The sequence below is a fragment of the Callorhinus ursinus genome, unplaced genomic scaffold (genome assembly GCF_003265705.2).
Source record: "Callorhinus ursinus isolate GAN/ISIS: 27379988/994484 unplaced genomic scaffold, GSC_fseal_2.0 scaffold2, whole genome shotgun sequence".
In the NCBI taxonomy this organism is placed as follows: Eukaryota; Metazoa; Chordata; class Mammalia; order Carnivora; family Otariidae; genus Callorhinus; species Callorhinus ursinus.
In genome coordinates, this window is record NW_027397064.1 from 45,368,455 (window position 1) to 45,392,140 (window position 23,686).

Sequence of the window (23,686 nt, forward strand, 5' to 3'; positions counted from 1 at the left end):
CTTCTTCTTTGCCAATTTGGATGCCTTTTATTTCTTTTTGTTGAGGCTAGGACTTCTAGTACTATGTTGAACAGCAGTGGTGATAGTGGACATCCCTGTCATGTTCCTGACCTTGGGGGAAAAGCTATCAGTTTTTCCCCATTGGGAATGATATTCACTGTGGGCTTTTTGTATATGGCTTTTATGATATTGAGGTATCTTCCCTCTATCCCTACACTGTGAAAAGAGTTAATCAGGAAAGGATGCTATACTTTGTCAAATGCTTTTTCTGCATCTATTGAGATTATATGGTTCTTGTCCTTTCTTTTATTTATGTAGTGAATTTATTTATTTATTTATTTACATTGATTGGTTTGTGGATGCTGAACCACCCTTGTAGCCCAGGAATAAGTCCCACTTGGTTGTGGTGAATAATCCTTTTAATGTACTGTTGGATCCTATTGGCTAGTATCTTGGTGACAATTTCTGCATCCATGTTCATAAGGGATATTGGTCTGTAATTCTCCTTTTTGGTGGGGTCTTGGTCTGGTTTTGGGATCAAGGTAATGCCGGCTTCACAGAGTGAGTTTGGAATTTTTCCTTCCATTTCTATTTTCTGAAACAGCTTCAGAAGAATATGTATTAATTCTTCTTTAAATGTTTGGTAGAATCCTCCTGGGAAGCCATCTGGTCCTGGACTCCTGCTTGTTGGGAGATTTCTGATCACTGCTTCAATTTCCTTGCAGGTACAGGTCTGTTCAGGTTTTCTATTTCTTTCTGTTTCAGTTTTGATAGTTAATACATCTCTAGGAATGCATTCTATTTTTCCAGATTGCTTAATTTGTTGGCATATAGTTGCTCATAATATGTTCTTAAAATTGTATTTCTTTGGTGTTGGTTGTGATCTCTCCTCCTTCATTCATGATTATATTTGGGTCTTTTTTCGTTTTGATAAGTCTGGCTAGGGCTTGATCAATCTTATTAATTCTTTCAAAGAATCAACCCCTAGCTTCATTGATCTGTTCTACTGCTCTTTTGGTTTCTATTTCATTAATTTCTGCTCTAATACTTACTAATTCTCTTCTGCTGGGTTTAGGCTTTATTTGCTGTATTTTCTCCAGCTCCTTTAGGTGTAAGGTTAGGTTGTATATTTGAGACCTTTGTTGTTTCTTGAGAAAGGCTTGTATTGCTATATACTTGCCTCTTAGCATCCCAAGAATTTTAAACAGTTATGTTTTCATTTTCATTTGTTTCCATATTTCTTTTAATTCTTCTTTAATTTCCTGGTTGACCCATTCATTCTTTGGTAGGATGCTCCTTAGCCTCCATTTATTTCAGTTCTCTCCAAATTTTCTCTTGTGATTGAGTTCAAATTTCTGTTCCTTTCTGGTCTGTTACTTTTGGGCTCTCTCTTCGCTTAAAGGATCCCCTTTAAGATTTCTTGCAGAGCTGGTTTGGTGATCACAAATTCTTTTAGTGTCTGTTTGTCCTGGAAGGTTTTTATCTCTCATTCTATTTGGAATGACAGCCTTGCCAGATAAAGTATTCTTGGCTGCATGCTCTTCTCATTTAGCTCCTGAATATATCATGCCAGTCCTTTCTGGCCTGCCAGGTCTCTGTGGATAAGTCTGCTGCCAGTCTAATGTTTCTACCCTTGTAGGTTAAGGTTAAGGTTGTTTTTGCTCTTCGTCTCTGAGATTTGCAAGCTTCACTATTATATGTCAAGGTGCTGACCTATTTGTATTGATTTTGAGGTCGGTTCTCTGTGTTTCCTGCACTTGAATGCCTGCTTTCTTCCCCAGATTAGGCAAGTTCTCAGCTAGAATTTGCTCCAAAATACGTTCTGCCCCTCTTTCTTTCCTCTTCTTCTGGGATCCCAGTTATTCTAATATTGTCTCACTTTATGCTATCACTTATCTCTCTAATTCTTCCCTTGTTATCCAGTAGTTGTTTCTCTCTCTTTTTCTCAGCTTCTTTATTCTCCAACATTTTGTCTTCTCTATCACTAATTCTCTCTTCTGCCTCATTTATCCTAGTAGTTAGAGCCTCCATTTTTTATTGCATCTCAATAGCCTTTTTTATTTTGACTTGATTAGGTTTAAGTTATTTTATTTCTCCAGAAAGGGATTCTCTAGTGTCTTCTATGCTTTTTTCAAGCCCAGCTAGTATCTTTATAATCATTATTCTGAACTCTAGGTCAGACATCTTACTTATTGTAAGATGATACTTTTTAGGTCCCTGACTGATTAGGTCCCGGACAGTTAGTATTGCCTCTTGTTCTCTTTTTTGAGTTGAGTTTTTCCTTCTTGTCATCTTGTCCAGAGACGAATAGATGAATGAAAGAACAAAATACTAAAATGGCAATAACGACCCCAGAGCAATATACACTAAACAAATCAGAAGAGACCTGAAATTGAAAAAAAAATAAAAAAAATAGAGTGAGAGAGGAAATATAAACAGACAGGTGAAGAGAACAGAGCAATACACTGGATCCTTATGTATTTTGGTCTGTTTGCTAGAGAACTAGATCCCAAAATTGTAAAGAAAAACTTATATATGTACAAAAATAAAATTAAATACATTGAAAGGATAGAGTGTAACTAAAAATGAAAATTAAAAGACAAAAGAAAAGGAAAGAAAACAAGAAAGAATATAAACAGGTAAACAGAACAGAGCAATACACTATATCCTGGGTGTATTTTGGTCTGTTTGTTAGAAGAAACAGCACCCCAACATTGTAAAGAGAGAAAAACTTATATATATATATATATATATACAAAAGTAAAATTAAATACAGTGAAAGGATAGAATGTAACTGTAAAAATGAAAATTAGAAGACTTAAAAAAAGACTTGATAAAATAAGAAACTGGTTGCAAAGAAAAAGAAAATAATTGAAATTGAAAGACTACAGAATCATGAGAAAAAAACATGAATTCTATATACTCTTTTCCCCTAGCGCTGGAGTTTTGCAGTTTGTGTGATCTGCATAAACTTGGTTTTAGCTCAATGTTCTTGCAGATCTTCTGGGGGAGGGACCTGTTGTGCTGATTTTCAGGTGTCTTTCCCTGGGGCGGAATTACATCACCCTTGCCAGGGGGCCAGAATGAGTAAGTGGCTCCCGACTTCTCTATGTGGCTTTTGTTCCCTAAAGGCTTTTTGCGCTGCTTTAGAGGATGAGAATGAAAACACCGCCTCCCAATCTCCAGCCCTTGAGCCAAAAGCTCGCACCCCGAACTCCTCAGTGCACCCTCAGGGAAAAACAGACAACCACCCTTGTCTTCCTGGTCTCTGTCCACCCTCTGTGCTCACCCAGCCTGTGATTGAGCATTTCTATCTCAGGCACACGACCCTGTTTGGAGTGTCCAAACCCTGCAGACTCCTGCAGCATGCACCTGCACCATTCCCCTCCACTCCTCCTGGGGAGGGAGGGGACTTTTGTTGGGGTTCTTCTGCTTGCTGGGCCCCTGCTTAGAGAGTGGTTGCCAGACCGTGCTGTGGTTGTGGTTTATGGCAACCCCGAGCTGAGAGCCCACTCCTGGGCTCACTGGTTGCAGCTGGCTTCCCCACTCCGATGCCTGGGAGCTCTGCCACACTCAGCACCCCTGGTCTTCCTGTGATTCCGAGGATCCTGAGACCACACTGCCCTGCCTAGGGTTCTACCCTGATTTGCTACCTGAACACCTTTCAGGCAGGGACATCCCTCACCAGAGAAGACTTCTAAAAGTTCTGATTTTGCACTCCGCTCCTATATCACTTTCCTGTGCTGGCTTACGGAGGCCCCTTCCCACCCCCACCCCATTTATCTTCCCATATATCGCCTTGGATTCACTTCTCCGCACCTCCTACCTTGCAGAAAGTGGTTGCTTTTCTATTTGTAGAGTTGTAGCTATTTTCTTAGATCTCCGGTTGAGTTCACAGGTGTTCAGAATGATTTGATAGCTATCTAGCTGGATTCCTGGGACCAGACAAAACTCAGGTCTCCTACTCCTCTGCCATCTTGGAAAACCTCCAGCTTGAAGCTTGTTTAAATCATGAAGAGCTATTTAATTTAATCAAAAGTTGTTCCTATATTTAAGACGTTCGTGTTTTTTCTTCAGTCTTATTCATGTGTTAAGCTATACTTCTATATTTTTGAGTTAACCCACCCTAGAATAAATCAAAATTTTCTACTTATTTTATCTTTTTTAATAAACTGCTAGGATTTAGTTTGCTTATATTTGATTTAGTAATTTTACATCTATGTCTTTCTGAAAGACTGGCATGAAATTCTTGCTTGACTATCCCCCATCTTTCTGGGTATCATTACACTGGCTTCATAGAATTAAGGTGGACATATTTTCTATTCTTCTATCCCTTCAAAGAGCTTAATATTGGAATGTCTCGTTCTTCATGGTTTGGTAGATATCGCCTATAAAACCATCTGGGACTAGTGTTTCCTTTGGTGTAAAGTTTTTTAACTGGCAACTCAATTTTTAGAATGGTTTATATGGTTAAATGGCTTTTTCAGGTTTTCTATTTCTTCTTATGGCAGTTGTGTTATAATTTTCTAAGAATATCTTTGTTTTGTCTAAGTTTTTCTATGTCTTAGCACAAGGTTATTATAATATTCTATTACTGTTATCCCTTCTTCACCTGTAGCTATGTCCCTTTTTAATTCCTTATTTTGTGGAGTTAAATTTTTTTTGTTTTCCTTCAATTTTTTCTTGATCAATCTTTCATTTAAATTAAACAGCATTTAAGGCTATACATTTACTTTATTTTCTGCCTCTGTGACATCCCACACATTTTGATAAGCAAAATTTTCATTATGATTCAAAGTAAATTTCCATTATGATCTTTTTTGATCCATAAGTTATTTAAAATCACAATTCCTAATTCCCAATTTATCTTTATTGTTATTGCTTTCTAAAAATTGCACCATGATCAAACAGTGTATTTTCTATGATTCCAACTTTTTGAAATTTGTTTAAACTTCCTTTGTGACCCATATATGGTCAATTTTTGTATTCTATATAAGTCTGTTAAATTCTATGTAAGTCTATTAATTATGTTGTCTTCCAAATCTCCACTGATGTTTTTGTATTCTTTATTATTATTATGTTATGTTAATCACCCTACATCGTTAGTTTTTGTATTCTTTTTAAAAGTTTTATTCTTTCTTTAAACATTTTATAAAAATTCGTATTTTGTAACTGATAATTCCAACACCTCAAGCCTCTGCAGGTTTAAAATTGTTTCTTCTGGGGCAATTACTGCTCATTCTTTCCCCAGCCACTCTGGCTCACATATTCGCATACAACTCACAAGTCAAATTTTGCCAATGTAGTTTTTTTAACTGACTGCTTCTTTTTTTGGACCCTGGAGATTTTTTTTCTGTTTTGAAAATCTAGTGATATTTAAGAAACATGTTTGTTATAATTTATTCAGTAGCATTGTTGTAGAACAGCCATTTGGAATATCCAGTTTGCCATGAGCAAAAATCCATTACTCAGGTTTGATACTTTAAAAAGTCAAATTTTCTCAAGTGTGTTCTTCAGTGTTTTCTTTTTGATTTAATACCAAAAACTTTATACACAGTGAAACTCATTTAGATTAAAAAAATAGTAAAATGTAAAAGATAATGAAACAGAAAAGTATCTCTTACCCGCAGATATGCTATTAGTTCCTCACACTGCATTTGTCCCCCCCTTGAAATGGTCATGTTCTTAGAGTGACCTGGTGACCGGTTATGGAGAAACAGTGCTCGTCGAATTGCTCCTTTTTGCTTGAGCTTATCCAAAAGAAGCTCCACCTGGAAGTCTATACAAACCAAAGGATTTATAACTAACGTAATCTTTATGGACACCTATCTCTCCTAGATACCTAAGAGTTTTCATGTAAACAGAGATATTTATTACTTAAGAAGTAATTTCCTTGTAATTCACTAAAAATGTCTATACAATGTAGTGAGACTATAACATTAATTCTGAATAAATATTTAAGAGTAAATAATCAATCCAATAATCCCCAAAGTAATGTCATATATTAATCCAGACAATAGATAATGATAGTAGTAAAATAACTATCAGATGAAAAGGAAAGTTCTTCTTTTACTTTAAGCTGCGAGGAAGAAGTTCAGAGCATGAAATGTATGTGAACTAAGACTTCCACCATTAATGCAAGTAGCAGCAATTTCTTGCTGATTGAAATTAAGAAATATTTACTAATATGTACCCATACCATTTTATTAGACATTATGATGAATAAACAGTTTGCATCACCTGCAACTACTACTTCTATCGAAGCTGCCATATCAGATTATCAAATATGTCCCTCATGAAGTGGGTGACCAAAGTTGACTGGATCAAGAATTATCTTAAAACGAATGTACAACCAATAGTCTGAAGCACAGCTGTTAGGGGGACTTCCTTCTAAGATTCAGTCCTTCTTTAAATAGTTTCTTCAAAGTGGGTAAGAGTGCAGACCAAAATTGGGTGAGAACGCAGGGTTATTTTGCTTCCAGTTCTGTTCCACCCACCCACACTGCCCTCTTGTGTTTCTCAAACACAGTAAGCCGACTCCTGTCTCAGGCCTCTTGAAATTGCCATTTCCTCTGCAAAATACTCCTCTGGACATCCCCTAGGTCCTTCACTTCCTTCGGGTCTGTACTACTGAAAAGTCATCTTCCAGTGACGCCTTACCTTGCTCCTCTATGTGAATTTTCATGCACAGACACAAACCCAAAAGATTCAGTCTTCTTCCCCTGCTTTATCATTACTTCTCAGCACTGTCACTAACATAATGACAAATTTTGGCAACTATCACCTAGCTCTCCTACCTTCCTCTCTGGACCACATAAACCATTTTTTGGAAAGCAAGAGTCAAGTTAGAAGTTTGCCATGTGGGTTAAATTTAGTGGCCCAGACTTCTTCTTCCATCATTTCTAAAGCACCTCTACTCCTGAGATTGCTGGGGTCTTCTTTAAGACATAAAATACCAACTCTTCTGTAGATCATCTATTTATAAACAGTAATACCATTTCCCCTAGAGTTCATTTATCTCTCACTGGTAACTGTTTAACTTTCTGAAGGCCATATTTACCATTCAGTGGGCTACTTTGTTCACAATGTCAATAAATAAATATGTATTCTATCTGAATTAACTTAAAAGTCAATAAGTTAATTATGTGGCAATGTTAAGTGTCTTTAAACATAATAGTCAAAGAACAACAATAACAACTACTTGTGTTAACTATTCAAATATCTTAAAATACTTTCTGAGCTACAGATACAGAATCATTATATAATTTTTCCATAGAACACTTACTAAGTTTCGTGGGAAGTGCTCCTTTGCCATCTGCCTTTAAGCAGAACTTGACATTAAAACTGCAGAAAAATAAAAATATATACAAATCCTATAATCCAGTTTAGACATATTTTTGAATAAATCACCCCCAAATCTCCCATTTCTAAGACAGTTTATATAGTGAAGCCTTTTATATCTTTTCTCATGTCTTAACATTATTCTTGAAACATGAAACTATATAGAATAACAACTCATGCTTCGGTATTTTAGGCACATTTACTTTCATGGTACCTTGATGAAAAAAAAAAGGAAGAAAAAGAAAAGAATCTCCTAACTTCCTCTCACATTTAGAGAACCTATTGATAAATCTCAATGAGGGAAATGACCAACCAGATTTAAAATAACATCTCACTTACTAAAAATCTCCACCAAAGCTTCCTTTAATTAGAGAGCTCCTCTAGAACAGTGTCTGTCATGATTTATTAATGGGTTGTGAGTGGGTTTATTAATGGGTTATGAAATTAGTTTAATGGGTTGGGTTAGCCACCATCTTAAAGAAATAAATCAAATAAATAAAATTGACTGAAGGATAAGATTTCATGGAACTTTTGTTTTAATTCTATACATGTCTTTAGTGGATTATGATGCAAAATGTATTTCATACTATGTGCCATAATCAAAAACATATGAAAGCTACTGCTTAGTGTATTCAAAGCCTTTGAATTATTTGCATAATTTAAAATATATTATTAGCAACTTCACAGGGGCATGCAGAGTGAGGGGAAGAAAGACAGTAAAACTTAAAGCCAAAATCTGAAAACAACTTCATTGCCAATCAATATAAATTAAGAAAAATATTATTAAATTTTTAATGCAATCCAATGAAATAAATAAAATTTTGAAAAATGTCTTTAAAAACTATAATAATTCAAAAACAAAATCAGGAAAAATATTTTTTCATTAGTTCTGAAGTAAAATTTTCCCAGCTTCCAATCATTCCACCCTGCATTTGTCAGAAGTTCTCTGATTTTCCTGTGTAACCAAGGAACATAAAGAACAGTGTTCTCCAAAAGTAGAGTACTCATGGTAATTTTACTAGTAAATGGGTCAGGATTTTTAATTTAATACTTATTTTGATATGTATGAGAAAGGTACTGGGTTTATCTTATTTTTAAATGTTTTTAAGTAAAACATGAATCAATTTAGAGAAAAAAAAAAAACTTTAGGGACGCCTGGGTGGCTTAGTCAGTTAAGAGTCCAACTCTTGATCTCAGCTCAGTTCTTGATCTGAGGGTCATGAGTTCAAGCCCCATGTTGCACTCCATGCTGGGCGTGGAGGCTACTTAAAAAAAAAAAAAAGAAAGAAAGAAAGAAAAGAAAAAAAACTTAAAATTATAAATACAGGTAGAATGAAAATACAGCAAAAATCATATAATGTAGCAAAAAATAGCATATAAATAATGGAGACTTGCAAAACACTGGACTAGAGAAGAATTCTGACATGAAACTTACAAAAAAAATTATAGTTTCCTTTAGAAACTGGTAAGGGAACAAGTAAAAGAACAAGCATATTATACTGATGAGATATTACTTATACAATAGATTAAATATATATAATACTTTCATGCAGCTATTCAGATATTAAATCTAGAAAAGATATCTTTTAAAAATTAAAATGTTCATGGGCCTGTTTAGAATTAAATATAAATGAGTTTGGAGATCTTATTAGCTTTTTCTCCTTTGAGCATGCATCATTTTTTTAAAATGAAATTCATACTAGTTTTTAGCATATTTCTAGAGCCTTCTACATATCTACTTTAGAACAGTATTTCCATAATCCAATTTATGAAAAGAGTATACTCACAGAAACTGTTGTACCAACATTTCAGCTCCCCACCTCATTTTCAATTGTTTTCATAATGACCACACCAATAATCACAATAATAACTATTATTAAACTAATGTCCTTACCAGGAAACTTTGAGGTCTGTCCCAGGCAGTGGGCAGGTTTTATTGTCTTGATTTAAAATGCTAGGGTATACTTCAAGGCCAGCATTTACAGTTATAACTGGTCTGGCCCTGGTTAAAGAAAAGAAAAAAAATTATTTGAAATGTTAGACTGACCTAAGCATTTTATTAGGTTTACATTCACTGCATATATAAGCGCAATGTTTCCTAAAGCATAGCAAAAAGAATAAAAACAACCTAAACACAGAATGACAAACTATTCCTGTTTGCCAGGGACTGTGCTGATTTTAGCACTGAAAGTCCTATGACCTGGTAAATCCCTCAGTTCCAGGCAAAGCGGGACAACTGGCCAACCTATCTGAACTCAGTCCACCACAGCAGAATGGTTAAACACGTTGTGGGGCGTCTACCTAATGCAATGCAATACAGGAGAGGAAATGAGTAACATAAATCCATCTGTGTGGATGGATATGAGATAATCTTTAAGATATATGCAAGATATCATTTTTATACGAGAGAGAAAAAACCCACGATGTACAAAGGATGCATACACACACACACACACAATTTTTTAATGCACAGAATGTTTCTGGTAGGGTATACTCATAAACTAGTAACTGACATGAGATAAAGTTTGTTTTTTTGTTTATGCCCTTTCTGTACTACTTGAGCTTTTACTACATGCATTATTAATTCTTTGATAACAATTTAAAAAACTGAAATGATAAAATAGTTTTCCAAAGTTCAGATGCACAGATTTAAACACTGTATAAAACTCGAGTAGGCTCAGGTCAGGGTGCCTATCTCAATCATGATAAATCCTGGAATTGATATGAACGCACAGGTGGCGCCAAGTTGGCCAACATAAATTCCATTACCCAGAACTAATGTTAGTTATCCTGGCATGTCTAAACACATCCCATGGAAGTGTAAACACCTTAATCTACTTGTGATGCCAGATGGTAGCCTAAACCATGGGGAACTGATTAAATATAGAGAATAACTGGGAACATAGATGAAGCTGAGAAATACAGGTATGTGGATTTATACATATTGCTCTAATAATAAAAATACTGTTTTGGGGAGTCATTACACACTGCCCTTGTGGTCACAGAATGCTGTGGCATAACATCAAGTTAATTTCTTGCCCCTTTAGAAGAAAATGTAAACTCATATAAATGTTAAAGAGATTTAAAATGCAGGAGAATATTTTTTAACACAATTTAAAGAACAAAGTGGGAAAAATCTGAATGCTTTTCTAAATTAAAAAAATCTACAACTTTCTCTACTTTGGGATTTCCTTGTATAAATGCTACTTGCCTGCAGCAAGACTTGAAAGAATAAACAAATTTCATCATTACTTCAAGAAAATTAAATTTAAATTCAAACACTGGACTTAACTATAAAACTGCCAAATAATTCAGAATATTCCTATATTACAGGAGATGGAAACATGCTCACCTGTATAATACAGCTCTATCTACACCAAAAGCTCCTACAATTAAGTCTTAAAAGAGAGTAGAAAAACATGTAAATAATAATAATAATAATGTTTTTTAATTCACATACCACTCTATAAAACTTTCAGTGCATAAAATAAAGATTTAGATATAGTTTCAAAACTATTCTTCATTAAGTGGTTGTAAGATAATATCTAAAAGGTGAAAACATATGAAAACTAAATAAGCGATCACTGAATGGCAAACACTCATCATAAAACTAATCTTTCATCTGGGTAGATGAGTATTTTTTTAATAGATACTTTGTAAACATTAGCAACAATAAGGAAGTGCATGTCAACCAAATATATATACCCCTCAGAGGAAAAAGTTTTATAGGTGCCTATGGATTTTACAATTTCATTATAAAATTCATTATAAATTTAAATTTCATTATAAGTTTTTTCACTGTTCCAAAAAACCCAAAAAAAGCACATTACATATATGTAGAATACCAGAATAATAGCAGTAGCATTCAAATTAACAAGAACAGAATACATTGATTTTTACATGCAGCTGGTAACAACAGGTTCACGATTACGAAAAAATGAAATAAGAGCTCTATCTCATAGTATACCCAAGGTAAATCTGAAGAAACCCTTTCTAAGCAAAAAATACATGAGAAACCATAAAGATCGGTAGACTGGATTACATAAAAATTAAGAACTTTTTTATGCACAAAAACCAAATGTGACAAACTGAAAAATATATACATGTTAAGGAGTTAGAAGGTACTGCCACAAGTTAAAAAAAAAGGAAAGAAAAAAACATCCCAACAGAAACAAAGCAAAAAAAAAAAAAAAAGGAAAAAAAGAAATTCACGGAAGTAAATATATATACAAATAAATAAAAAAGCTTACCCTCCCTAATAATTAAAAATTATAAAGTAGAACAAAGTAACATTTTCCACCTATCATGTAGTTTAAAGTTATTTTAAAAGAAACAACAGATGACCCTCAGTGTAGGCACAAATATGGGGAAATGATCACTCTGGTGAGTGCTTAAAAAAGTTGTGAAACCTTCTTTTGGAGGGAGTGGGATTGTAATTTGACAATATGTTTCAAGAGACTTTTTTTAAAAAGTGCATATCTTTGACAGCAATTCTAGAATTTTGTCCTAAGGAAATAATCAGAGATATGCCCTGGAATTGCATGCATGGATATAAATGTCCAAACATAAAGTTAAATAAGATATGATACAGACATTTAATAGAATGGGAAACATAAAATTCATCTTCAGAAGAATAATTAATAGTACGGGGAAATAGTCCTGATTTTAAGTGAATAAAATATGCTATTAACAGTGCCTAAGGCATACTTCTATTCTTTTAAAAAACTGTATGAATGCACTGGAAAAAATTATTGAAAGATATGCTTTGCTGTATTTCCTAAATGTTCCATAACAAATATATTACATAAATAACCAAAAAAATCTCTCGAAATAACACTAACAAGTAAAAATGAACTTCCTGTCCTATTTCTAAAAGTACTTCAACACACTTGTATATTGGGCTCATATGAACTGTTTCAACAATAAAGGTAACCAATTCTTCTGCATTATATTTCACTTAAAAAATGGACCCAAAATGATCCAGATCCATTATAATACTCCTAAGTATGTAAGAGCTAGAAAAAGGCCTCCCTGGGCGCCTGGGTGGCTCAGTTGGTTAAGCAGCTGCCTTCGGCTCCAAGCATGATCCTGGAGTCCCGGGATTGAGTCCCGGGATCGAGTCCCGGGATCGAGTCCCGCATCGGGCTCCCTGCTCAGCGGGGAGTCTGCTTCTCCCTCTGACCCTCTTCCCTCTCATGCTCTCTATCTCTCTTTCTGTCTCTCTCAAATAAATAAATAAAATCTTTAAAAAAAAAAAAAGAAAAGAAAAAGGCCTCCCTTCCTGTTCTGGTTCAAACCCACAGGCAAACCTCAGGCAAATCACTTTTTCCAGTTTCTTTTCTCATCCATAAAATGGTGTAATAAAGAGATGAGCTGGCTTATATTCCTCACCAGCCTTACTGGGAGAATTAAATGAGATAATGTATTTTTTTTAAATGACAATGATTAGTCAAGTCCATAAAAATGCTAGACCATTAAAAACAAACAAAAAAAGACATTTAAAAAGTTAGAATGAACATTGTTTTTGTTTCTAGCTTCTACACCATTTTTCTCTGACATTTCATTACAGATTTTAGGAACAACAAAAGACGAAACAGAGTATGAGTTTTATATTGGAAGCTCCCAGGAAATAGAGCTATCTTTGCTTCAAACCCCCTTCAGTGATGAGAACAGTACCTTCGGTATAGCAGGGGTATGAACAATACTTGACGTATTTAATTGAAATGACTCATAACATAAATCAAGAGAGCAATAACTAAAACTATTTCTATTAGGACTGAAAAACCTAAGAAACTCTATATATTTCTAGGAAAGCACCTGGATATCCATTTCTGTCTATATCTGTGGCTCCTTTCATTGAATAGCCAAAGCTTGGTGGCATGCTCCGAGCAGCCCACTTCCCTTCAAGGATTTGAGATGGTACCGCATTCAACCCTGTTAATCTTCCATTGAAAATATAAACAATTCCTTTTTTATCTTCACCCCCATATGGTGCAGCAATTGCAATATCTGTAGGGGAAAAAAAGAGGGGAGAGGGGATTTGGGACGAGTAAAAACAAGGAGAAGGGGAAGGAGAAGGAAAGAAGACGGAGAGTGGTATTTACATGGTGAAGATCTTAATACAGACATATTGTGCTTTCCAAACATTCCCCTAACACCACTTTGCTTTTAGGTAGGACCTACATTAGTACCTGTTTTGCTAATTGAAAGAAATCTGAAGAGGATTCGCTTTTACAAAGAAAAGCCAAAATAGCATTCAGCGTTTGTTTTGCAATGAACCTGTCTAGAGGCTGAGTGCACCCTAAGCAACAAGAGTAGCACCCTTAAGCTCTTTCCCGGGGAATTACATCCAGCATCTCAGCCTCAAACCACCATAGCACTGAACTGTGTGAGCATCTGTACTTGATCTCAACTTTTCTTTGCATCCATTAGCAAGATGTGTCCTAAGGTATCACAAAAGCCTGGGACAGGTTCCTTTCCGGGTCTGGGAAATTTTTTGGGTCTGGAAAAATTTTCCATATAAATTAATGATAGTTGCTTCTTCACTTTACACCATTTCTGCTTATGGAAGTTTTTTTTTTTAAGATTTTATTTATTTATTTGAGAGAGACAGAGCACACATGAGCAAGGCGGAGGGAGGGACAGAGGCAGAGGGAGAAGCAGACTCCCCGCTGAGCAAGGAGCCCGATGCAGGGCTCGATCCCAGCACCCTGGGATCATGACCTGAGCCAAAGGCAGACGCTTAACCATCTGAGCCACCCAGGCGCCCCTCTGCTTATAAAAGGTTTTCGTGGGAAGGTTCTACACTTCAGGATAGTGGTGGTGGTGGGGGAACCTGTATTCATACAACCCATTTATCACAATAAATACTGATTTAAAGTTTAGTAGCATATTCTTTATTCAAAAGCAACAACCTAATTTAAGGAGATTCAAGCAAAGCTGTGTAGAAATGACATTAACTTGGAGTCAGATATTCTGGGTCTTACCTTGGATAAATCACTTAACCTTTCTGGACCTCAAAATACCTCATTCTTAAAATGGAAAGAAGGGGACATGTCAAAAGGTTCATCTAAGGTTCATTCCAGCTCTCAAAATTCTAGTTATGTACATGGTTTTGTTTTTGAAGTAGAAGTCAGTCTGGCTTGGAAATTTGAAAGTTATGACTTCATTTCAATCTTGCTCAACTTGTATTAAGATAACACAAATTAAGAAGTTTGAAATTCTTATTAAAAAAAAATGGTCACCATGACCTTTTCTAACTCTGAAATATATTATAATTATGTCCACTTCCCTGTGTCTGCTGGTACCATCCTAGACAAGCCATTCTCATCCTTTCCCTGGATCCCTAAAGCAACCTGCGTGGCTCCCACTTCTGTTCTTGCCCCTAAGACCCACTCTCCTCAAAGCTGCCAAAGGTTAATATCATGTCACCTTCCTTCTGAAAACCCTTCAATTGTTTCCCAGAGCATTTAAACACAACCTGATTGCTCTGTTCATCCCACCACCACTCCCCACAACCCCACCGCCCAGTTCTAGCCCTCACTCGCCCTTCCTATCAATCCTGGTCTTTTCCTCTGCTCCTTAAACCTACCAAGCTAGTCCCCATCTCCGGATTTATACTTGTTGCTCCCTCTGCCTTAACAGCTCTTGCTCCAAAGCTTTTCAAGCTTTGCTCCTTCTGTTTATCCAAATCATAGATGAAATATCATCTTATCAGAGAGGTTTTTCCCTGACAATGAACCCATGCACTCTTCCCTCTCACACTGTCTAGGTACTATCACATTAACCTGCCTTTTTTTGTTGTTTGTTTTAACCCACAGCCTTTATCACTGTCTGAATTTCCCCATTATGTGTTTACTCTAATGGCTCCCCTACAAAACATAACCTTCATAAGAGCAAGGATGTGTCCACCTTGCCTGTGACAGCCCCTAGGTGCCAGCCATTCCAAACTGCCTTAATTATACCTTAACATACACAAACTGCTTTCAGCCTCCTCGATGCTGCATCCCCTGAGACACCAAAGACACCGTGATCGCTCGTCTTTTATGTAAGAACATTATGCCCAGGAATATCTCAAACACTGCCACAGCCGCATTCTAATGTTTACTTGTTTACATAAAAATTGCCCTTGGTGATGCTAAATTCCTTAAGGACATGAATGAGCTCTAATTTATCCTCTCCTTTTCAGCCCTTAGAACAGTGCATGGCCTGCAGTAAGCGCCAAGAATTTGTTATTCTTAAAAAAAAAAGAAAAGTAGTATTTAAATTATGTAAGAGTCCTTTTATCTTTCTTAAGTTTCAAAGGTAAGCATAACTTCTAACTTGACATAAGCATTAAGAATGTATTTATCAGGGGCGCCTGGGTGGCTCAGTCATTAAGCGTCTGCCTTCGGCTCAGGTCATGATCCCAGGGTCCTGGGATAGAGCCCCGCATCGGGCTCTCTGCTCTGCGGGAAGCCTGCTTCTCCCTCTCCCACTCCCCCTGCTTGTGTTCCCTCTCTCGCTGTGTCTCTCTCTGCCAAATAAATAAATAAAATCTTTAAAAAAATGTATTTATCAAAATATAATTTCCCAACAGAAGACAACTCCAGTGTTGAGAAATCATTTAATAAAAATTATCTTTAACTTTTCTAAACTTCTCATTATTTTATTTATTCTAATCATCTTCTCTCTTGGATGACATCTGTTCAGTCTGGAAAGTCCTACTTTTTCACTCAACTGATTTCTTCCTTTGATCATTTCAGTTTTTATTTTGTTTTTTCCCTCTTTCTGGAGGGGTATTGAAAAAACTGCACATTATCGTAGAACATAACTTTACTGTTTTGTTTTCAGTATCCCTCTTGATGCTACCTAGGGTTTCCTAGTGGGTATCGGTAGAAAGGGAGGAATATAAGATGAAGGGCATAACAAAGGGCAAATGTCATCAGGTTTGAACAAAGAAAAGATCCAGGTTATAACTAATAGTTCATTATATATATATAAACTATATATATATGTAATCTGTAAGTATATATAGTTACATAAACACAGCTCAGATCATTCACAATCTACTATTTGGGGTAATAAGATTCCAGGAGAAACTTGGGGAGAACAAAATCCTCCTCTACGGTATCCATCTCTAGAAGTAAAATCTGTTTGTAAAATCATTGTAAAACTTCAGTATTTTGTATCTGTTGTTTTAATTGTTGTAGTCACAGATCACACATTTGATAAAAATACAGAAAGCAGAATGAGATGTTGGCCAGATCATGATATTGAGGAAATTTGCTTTAAAGTGGCTGGAATACCCTTAAGACAAAGTGACAGCAAACATGCCCAGGATCTCCCAGAAAACCCAGAGACAAAGGTCCTACTACAGAAAGGAACTCATTACATTTATTCAAGATAGAACCTTAAATTTGGCCCTATGTTTTCTAGGTAGTTTTGTTATCAATAAGTAATAGCTTAATCTGTTCTATGCTATTCTTTTCAAGTTCTATTTTAAACTTCACACCAGTTCCATTTGGTTTATGTTCTCTTGGTCGTAAAAATCTTTAGGACTCTATTTTAGGAAGCAAGACATCTCTGTGAGTAGTTCTCACTAACAGTGAAAACATCTAAGGGTTAATCTCAGAAATGACACTTCCAGTGCATGATATAAAACTACCTGAGAGGAAGGAGTGGAGTGGTCTTGAAGCCTAAAAAATGTTTTACTTTTCCATTACTATTTGGAAGATATGAGTCAACTGTATTTTTGAAGTTTTCTCTTTAATTTATAACTTTCTTTAAATTTTAAAGGGCATATTCCTATATATTACCAATTATTCAAAAAACCAAGAGTTCAACACTATTCTGTGATCTCTAGAGAGTTTTGTATTTCTTTTTTAAAAAGTCTTGATAATTTGTAATCTAGCTTTTATTCTAAAATAAAAGTCAACTTTGATTTTTAAAGATACTTACAGATATTAATTAAATTATTAAATGGGACTATAATAAAACAATGAACTTATATTTTTTACTTGCCCCCACGAGGGGAGTTATAACCTCCTCCAGAGTTTCTTAGACAGCCACAACAAAGTTATGCCTTTAAAAATATGAATGGCAAATCGTACCTTTGAGGGATACAATTATAGTCAACATGGCCTTGACAACGTACCTGGGTGCCTTTTTTACATTTGTAACCAAACAGGACGGTAGAGGGCGCTGCTGCTAAGCAGGACAGAGAGAAAATCATCCACCTTACACTGGGCTCCCTGGGAAGGCAGATTTCCTCTCAGAAATTAACTATTGCAAAATTCTAATTTGAGGCTATATGAATAATAACTCATGAGAATCCATTTTTTAAGTTTTCTCTGCTTTTTAACGAAAGAGAGCAACTGTTGTTTAACCTGGTGTGTCACTGTAAATCACATGCTTCTTTCCAGGAAGATTTGCTAGTATGAACTTCAGTAGATGAGGGTAGACACAAAATTAGGAACACACCATTGCTGAACTTTGATCTTACCATTGAAGCCATCCTGGTCCAGATCTCCCAAAGGTGCTATGGCACTGCCGAACCTCGCAAAGACCTCAAACCCATTCAGCTTGGTCATCTGGAAGTCTCCTGAAGCTCTTTGCAGAGACACAGACACCTGCCCCACTTCTTGGAGTTTGCCGTCAGAACCACGATCCATGAAAAGAGGTGCTCCAATAAATACATCTGCGTAACTAAAAGAACAGAATCTTTGTCACCAAAGCAAGATCAAATTCCAACTATTAATAACAATTTTTTTCTTATTAAAACTCAGTCTCCCTCTTTCCATATCTCTCATAACCAAACTGAAGCATAAAATCATTTCAAATTCAAACCTTCTTCCAACTCCTTTAAGAAACCGTGAGTAACTCATAAAAAATTATTTTATTCCTTCACATCATAAAAGCTACTGAAAGAAATTATGAACAACATAGAGGTTTTCTCATATTCGTGATAAGATTGCTTCAAATTGTTTCCTTAAACAGAAAGATTAGCAGGAAGGGAACAAAGAAACAAAAGAAAAAAAAATGTTTAGTTTTAGTAAAGCATTCATAAACATGAGAGGAAAACTGTTCCTGGAAACATCTTTTTAAACTTACTCATCCCCATTAATGTCAGTGGCAGCGACAGAAAATCCAAAATATGCAGCCATCTGGATAACAAAAAGAAAATGAAATGTTTACATTTCATCCAACTAGTTTGGACAGTTAATATATGTGGTATATTTATCAAACAGAAAGGTTTTTTTTTTTCTCTGCACAAAGTGCTTCAATCTTAATTTCTTTTCTTTTGTTTATTCTACCAACACTATCAAGTTAATGAGGCTTTTTTATGTTCCTAGATTTATGGGCAAAACATATCCCATGTATATCATTGCAGTGTCTTCAACACATCCCACTTAAGTCCACGCATAACCAGTCCTCCTTCCCAGGCCTAATCTACTATCTCCCTTTCTCTCTACTACCCAACATGTGCCAGACATAGACACACTACCAGAAAGACATACAGTCATGGACAGAAGTTTTAAATGAGCCCAAGAAGTTATCAGTGGGAGTTTATGCAGTAAACATAATAGATAATAGTTATTAATAGATCATAACTGGCTCTTCCTATGTGAAAACACTGCTACTCTCAAGAAATCACTCTTTAGAAAGACATTGGAATGACTTTGTTCTTGTCTCACGTCTCAACTGATTACTTGCCAGTGGCTTTGCTTTTGAATTATACACAGTACAAATGTTTTTGGATTTATTACAGGATTATGTGTAGAGAGAAGGAACGTCCTTTCCCCCACTACAGGAGACTACTACTGGCCATCACCATCACAGACAGAGCAGCCTGGCTGGAAATAAATGTGAAAAGAAAAGTTCTAAAGATAGCCCAACATGCAAAGCAAAACTAAAAGAGATGACAGTTTAAAGATGAACTAAGGTGAGGAATGAGTCAACAAACCAAAAAAAGGAAAGTTAGCAAAGCTTCCAAAATTTGATTAGTGGAGCTATTAGGAGGGAATGATACAGGAGATTCCTACATTATCTATTTTGGGTTGATTCAGTTAACTAAGACAATGAAAGAGGCAGTCTGCATTCAATTACAAGATCAGAGCATGTGTATAAAGTGTATTGTATTTGCACTGCAATTTAACAGAATACTACAGTCAGGTCCTAGTCTTGTAGGGTGCTCTACTTGAAACTGTAAAGAAAGCAGGGCATTTACTGTGACAAATTTTATCCTGGGCACCAGGACTGAAAGGTTTTCATTTGATTGTTACTACAACCCCATATGGAAGTTACCAGTTTCCCTATTTTTACAAATGATCCACCGGATTTACAGTGGCATACACCTTTGTTGGATGCAGTAAGACTGAGAATTTAGAGCCTAGCTCTGTCTTAAAGCAAAGCCCGTATTCCCCCCCACCACAAAACAGCTGAGGAGTAATAAAGAAAGCATCATGGACTGTGTACAACATGATCCAGAGACACACATGGGCATCTGACAGGAGAAGCTGCTGGAGGTCAAGAAGTCACAGCCTCACAAAGGGACAACCACCCCTGCCACAACTGGCCCGTCAGCTGCAGGCCATTCTGTGCTGTGCAGCAGCCCTGACAACCACACATGGGAAGAGGTTTCTGGGGACCATGAGTCTACTTCCTTATCCTATCGATCCTCTTGCAAAGCCCAATAATCTCTACTGAACAGGAAGGGGGCTTTAATCCCACCCAGATCTGCAAACTGGGAGTCATTTCTTTTTCCTGTACCCGCTAATTTTCCCTTTGTCATTCCTAACCTGTCATTTAATTCTCTGAGATATACAATACAAAATGCTATAAAATGCCTGTACCTGCAGAGAATGTCTATTACCTAAAAGTACTGCTTTTTCTTAAAAAAATATATGTATTTTTTATTTAAATTCAGTTAACTAGTTTCAGAGGTAGAGGTCAGTGATTCATCAGTCTTATAATTAAAGTATTAATTTTTAACTGAAATGTTTTATTTCATCTACTACATATGAAGTTTACTTATAATATCTATAATTTACACATCTGTGCCATGCTTCGTTTTGCAGCTAATAAAATTAAAAAGCATAGATCATTTCTTAAAGGAGAATTTAATGTCATCAGCAAAGAAAAAGGAAGTGTTATGGTTTTGTGTGTATGACATGTATGTGTGCAATTTCTGTATTTCCTTAAAAAACAAGCCATAATGTGCAATTACAAAAGGCTCTGCTTACATAAATTACTTTGGTTAAAGGTCAATTCTTTAAAGCTTATTTTATATTTACAATACTGAATATTAAACCAATATTTACTATCTATCAATGTAAACCATTATGATATTATCAAGATAAGTTTTAAAATGCTGATGTTAAAATGTTAAATAAACAAAAACATTTTAAAAGCATACCTGCTCACCAGTAAAATTGTGTAAGGAGGACATGTTTTTCCCATCATAAATATAAACCTGTGGAGGAAAAACAAAAGCATATGGAACACAGTAAAATATGAGATAAGCCAGAGATTCTTTTTTTTAGATTCCTTTTAATTTTCCTACCATTCCCAAAGTCCTCGCTGCTCTTGGAACACCTGAAACAAAGTCTGAAAAGAAAAACATAATTACTCATTTTCAAGACCAATACCGAAAACTGCAGGAGGAAATGGGTATATCAGAAAGCTTTAAGTTCTGTTTTATTATTTCAGTAGAAAACATTTAAAAATCTTAAAAATTGGTACTCCAGAATAAATGACCATAACATTTTTTAACTACAAAAATCAAATCTTTACTACATCAAAAACTAATGATGTAATGTATGGTGATTAACATAACAATAAAAAAATTTAAAGAGAAAAAAACTAATAAAAAATCAAATCTTTACAAAATACAGAAAGATTCTTGAGAACCCTCAAATAAATGCATGTATGCCCTCAGGCATTTGTAATCTCGGAGCAAAGTGAAATAGGGTAGAGGTGGCAGTGACACAGGAATGTGATCAAAATCAGGTGAGGTCTCTGATTTCTAAATTGAGCTCTGAAGGAAGATGGATGGGCAGAGAATGGGGTAACAATCTTAAAGGCAGAGCCCAGAAAGTTAGAAATTATGTCTACAGGAAGAAGAAACTAAAGCCCTTCCACGAGGATTTAAACTATTGAAAGCAAGAAGGAAGAAGCTGAAGAAAAACTACGATGCCTGGGGCTGGAAAGGAACGGACGGGGAAGACACAGGGGTCCCCAGCAACCAGCGGGCTCAACCTTCAGCAGCTGCTAGAGAAAGTTTAACATAGACCAAGCTCAAGTCAATGTACTAATATCTCACACATTTCTCTTGTTACATTATATAGCAATGGTTTCAAACTTTAACTGCTGAGGTTTTTCAATGCCACCTGTTTCAAATGCTTAGTCTATATTTTTAAAGAAGGATTAAATATAGTTTAAGTGCATCATACCATCTATGCCATCACCATTAAAATCTCCGACAGCCACAGAATAACCTAAAGGGGGAACAAAATGTGAAACACCATCAGGGCACGAACAGTTACCTACAGCATACTTGCTGAGTAGGCTTTCCTTGAAAATATTTTCAAGTAGGACTGACTCTTGAACAAGAGGTTTGAACTACACAGACCTACTTATTCATGGATTTTTTTTTCAATAAATGTAGTGCAGTTCTGTAAATGTATGTTCTCTTCCTTATGGTTTTCTTAACATTTTCATTTTTCTAGCTTACTTTATTGGAGGAATACAGTATATAATATAGATGACATACAAAATATGTGTTAACTGACTTTATGTTATTGCTAAGACTTCTGGTCAACAATAGGCACTTGGGTTTTGGAGGAGTCAAAAGTTAATGCAGGGGCGCCTGGGTGGCTCAGTTGGTTAAGCGAATGCCTTCAGCTCAGGTCATGATCCTGGAGTCCCGGGATCGAGTCCCATATCGGGCTCCCAGCTCAGCGGGGGGTCTGCTTCTCCCTCTGACCCTCTTCCCTCTTGTGCTCTCTGTCTCTCATTCTCTCTCTCTCTCAAATAAATAAAATCTTAAAAAAAAAAGTTAATGCAGATTTTCAACTGTGCAAGGGGTTGATGCACCTAAGCCCTGCATTGTTCAAGGGTCAAAATAATTCCCTTAGTAATGTAATATTTTGTTCTCTAGGGGTAACAGATTCACATGTATACAGTAAGTGAATCTAAAGGAAATAAACACTCAAATAGTATATCTCTATTAGAAAAATAAGACTGTTTTATCAATTTTACAAAGAAGTCAGTTAAAAACAGTAAATTTCTTATAGAGAAGAGATCAGAGACTGCCAGAGGCAGGGGGTGATGGGATGGGCAAAATGCATGAAGGTGGTCAAACGGTACAAACACCCCCTTATAAATAAGTCATGAGATGTAATGAGAACATGGTGACTATAATTAATAATAATGCATTGTATACTGGAAGTTGTAACAGAGTAGAATTTAAAAGTTCTCATTAGAAGAAAAAAAAAATTTTTAACTATGTGTGGTGATAAATGTTAACTAGACGAACTGTGATCATTATTTCACAATATATAAAAATACCAAATCATTATGTTGTACACCTAAAAGTAATATAATATTACAAGTCAATTATATCTCAATTTTTAAAAAATGGTAAATCTGTAATTCATCTTAACGGAGCAACAAATAACAGATTTCCTCAATCAGCAAAATACTACTTCTGTCATATGTACTTGGTTTAATAAGAGAAATTTAAAGGGAGGTAACAAAACTTAATAAATCTTAAAGACCATAGTTTAACACCATGAGTAATATAGTTAACAGAAGCCTAGGAGTCAGACTGCCTGGGTTTGAACCTTAGAACAGCAAGTTATTAAGTGAGTGACTTTAGGTAAGTTATTTTGCCTCTTTGTGCCTCAGTTTCTTTACCTACAAAACGGGAATAATAGCAGTATACTTTCACAGACTTGTTACAATGATTAAGTAAATTATTACAGGTGAAGCACTTAGAACAATGCCTAGAATATGTAAGCATACTTTAAAACTTATCTATTATTATTGGCATGCCTAGGTGGCTCAGTTGGTTGAGCATCCGAGTCTGGATTTTGGCTCAGGTCATGATCTCAAGGTCTTAAGATTGAGCCCCATGTTAGGCTCTGTGCTAGGCTTGGAGCCTGTTTAAGGCTCTCTCAATCGCTCTCTCTCTCTGCCTTGCCCACCCCCCATTTGAGCACTCTCTCTCTCAAAAAAAAATTAAATTAAAAAATAAAAAATAATAAATTTTTAAAAATAAGAGCTTTCTATTATTAATCATTGTATAAATAACTGCTCTTAAATTTCAACTACTGAAATATAACATAACCTAAGTACTCAATAA

The 23,686-nt window shown here is 35.6% G+C and overlaps 1 protein-coding gene across 3 annotated transcripts in view; it reads right to left on the reverse strand.

Annotated features, from left to right (window-relative positions):
• ITGAV (integrin subunit alpha V) overlaps positions 1-23,686 on the reverse strand; it is a 95,564-nt gene that overhangs the window by 18,060 nt on the left and 53,818 nt on the right. For all 3 annotated transcript variants that reach the window (XM_025848912.2, XM_025848922.2, XM_073881485.1), the window contains 10 exons: positions 21,774-21,818; positions 20,885-20,928; positions 20,738-20,794; positions 18,433-18,485; positions 17,825-18,027; positions 13,159-13,350; positions 10,694-10,739; positions 9,236-9,343; positions 7,286-7,344; positions 5,625-5,779 (listed from right to left, as the gene is read on the reverse strand). In XM_025848912.2, coding sequence (XP_025704697.1) covers positions 5,625-5,779; positions 7,286-7,344; positions 9,236-9,343; positions 10,694-10,739; positions 13,159-13,350; positions 17,825-18,027; positions 18,433-18,485; positions 20,738-20,794; positions 20,885-20,928; positions 21,774-21,818 — 962 coding nt within the window. The remainder of the gene's footprint in view (positions 1-5,624; positions 5,780-7,285; positions 7,345-9,235; positions 9,344-10,693; positions 10,740-13,158; positions 13,351-17,824; positions 18,028-18,432; positions 18,486-20,737; positions 20,795-20,884; positions 20,929-21,773; positions 21,819-23,686) is intronic.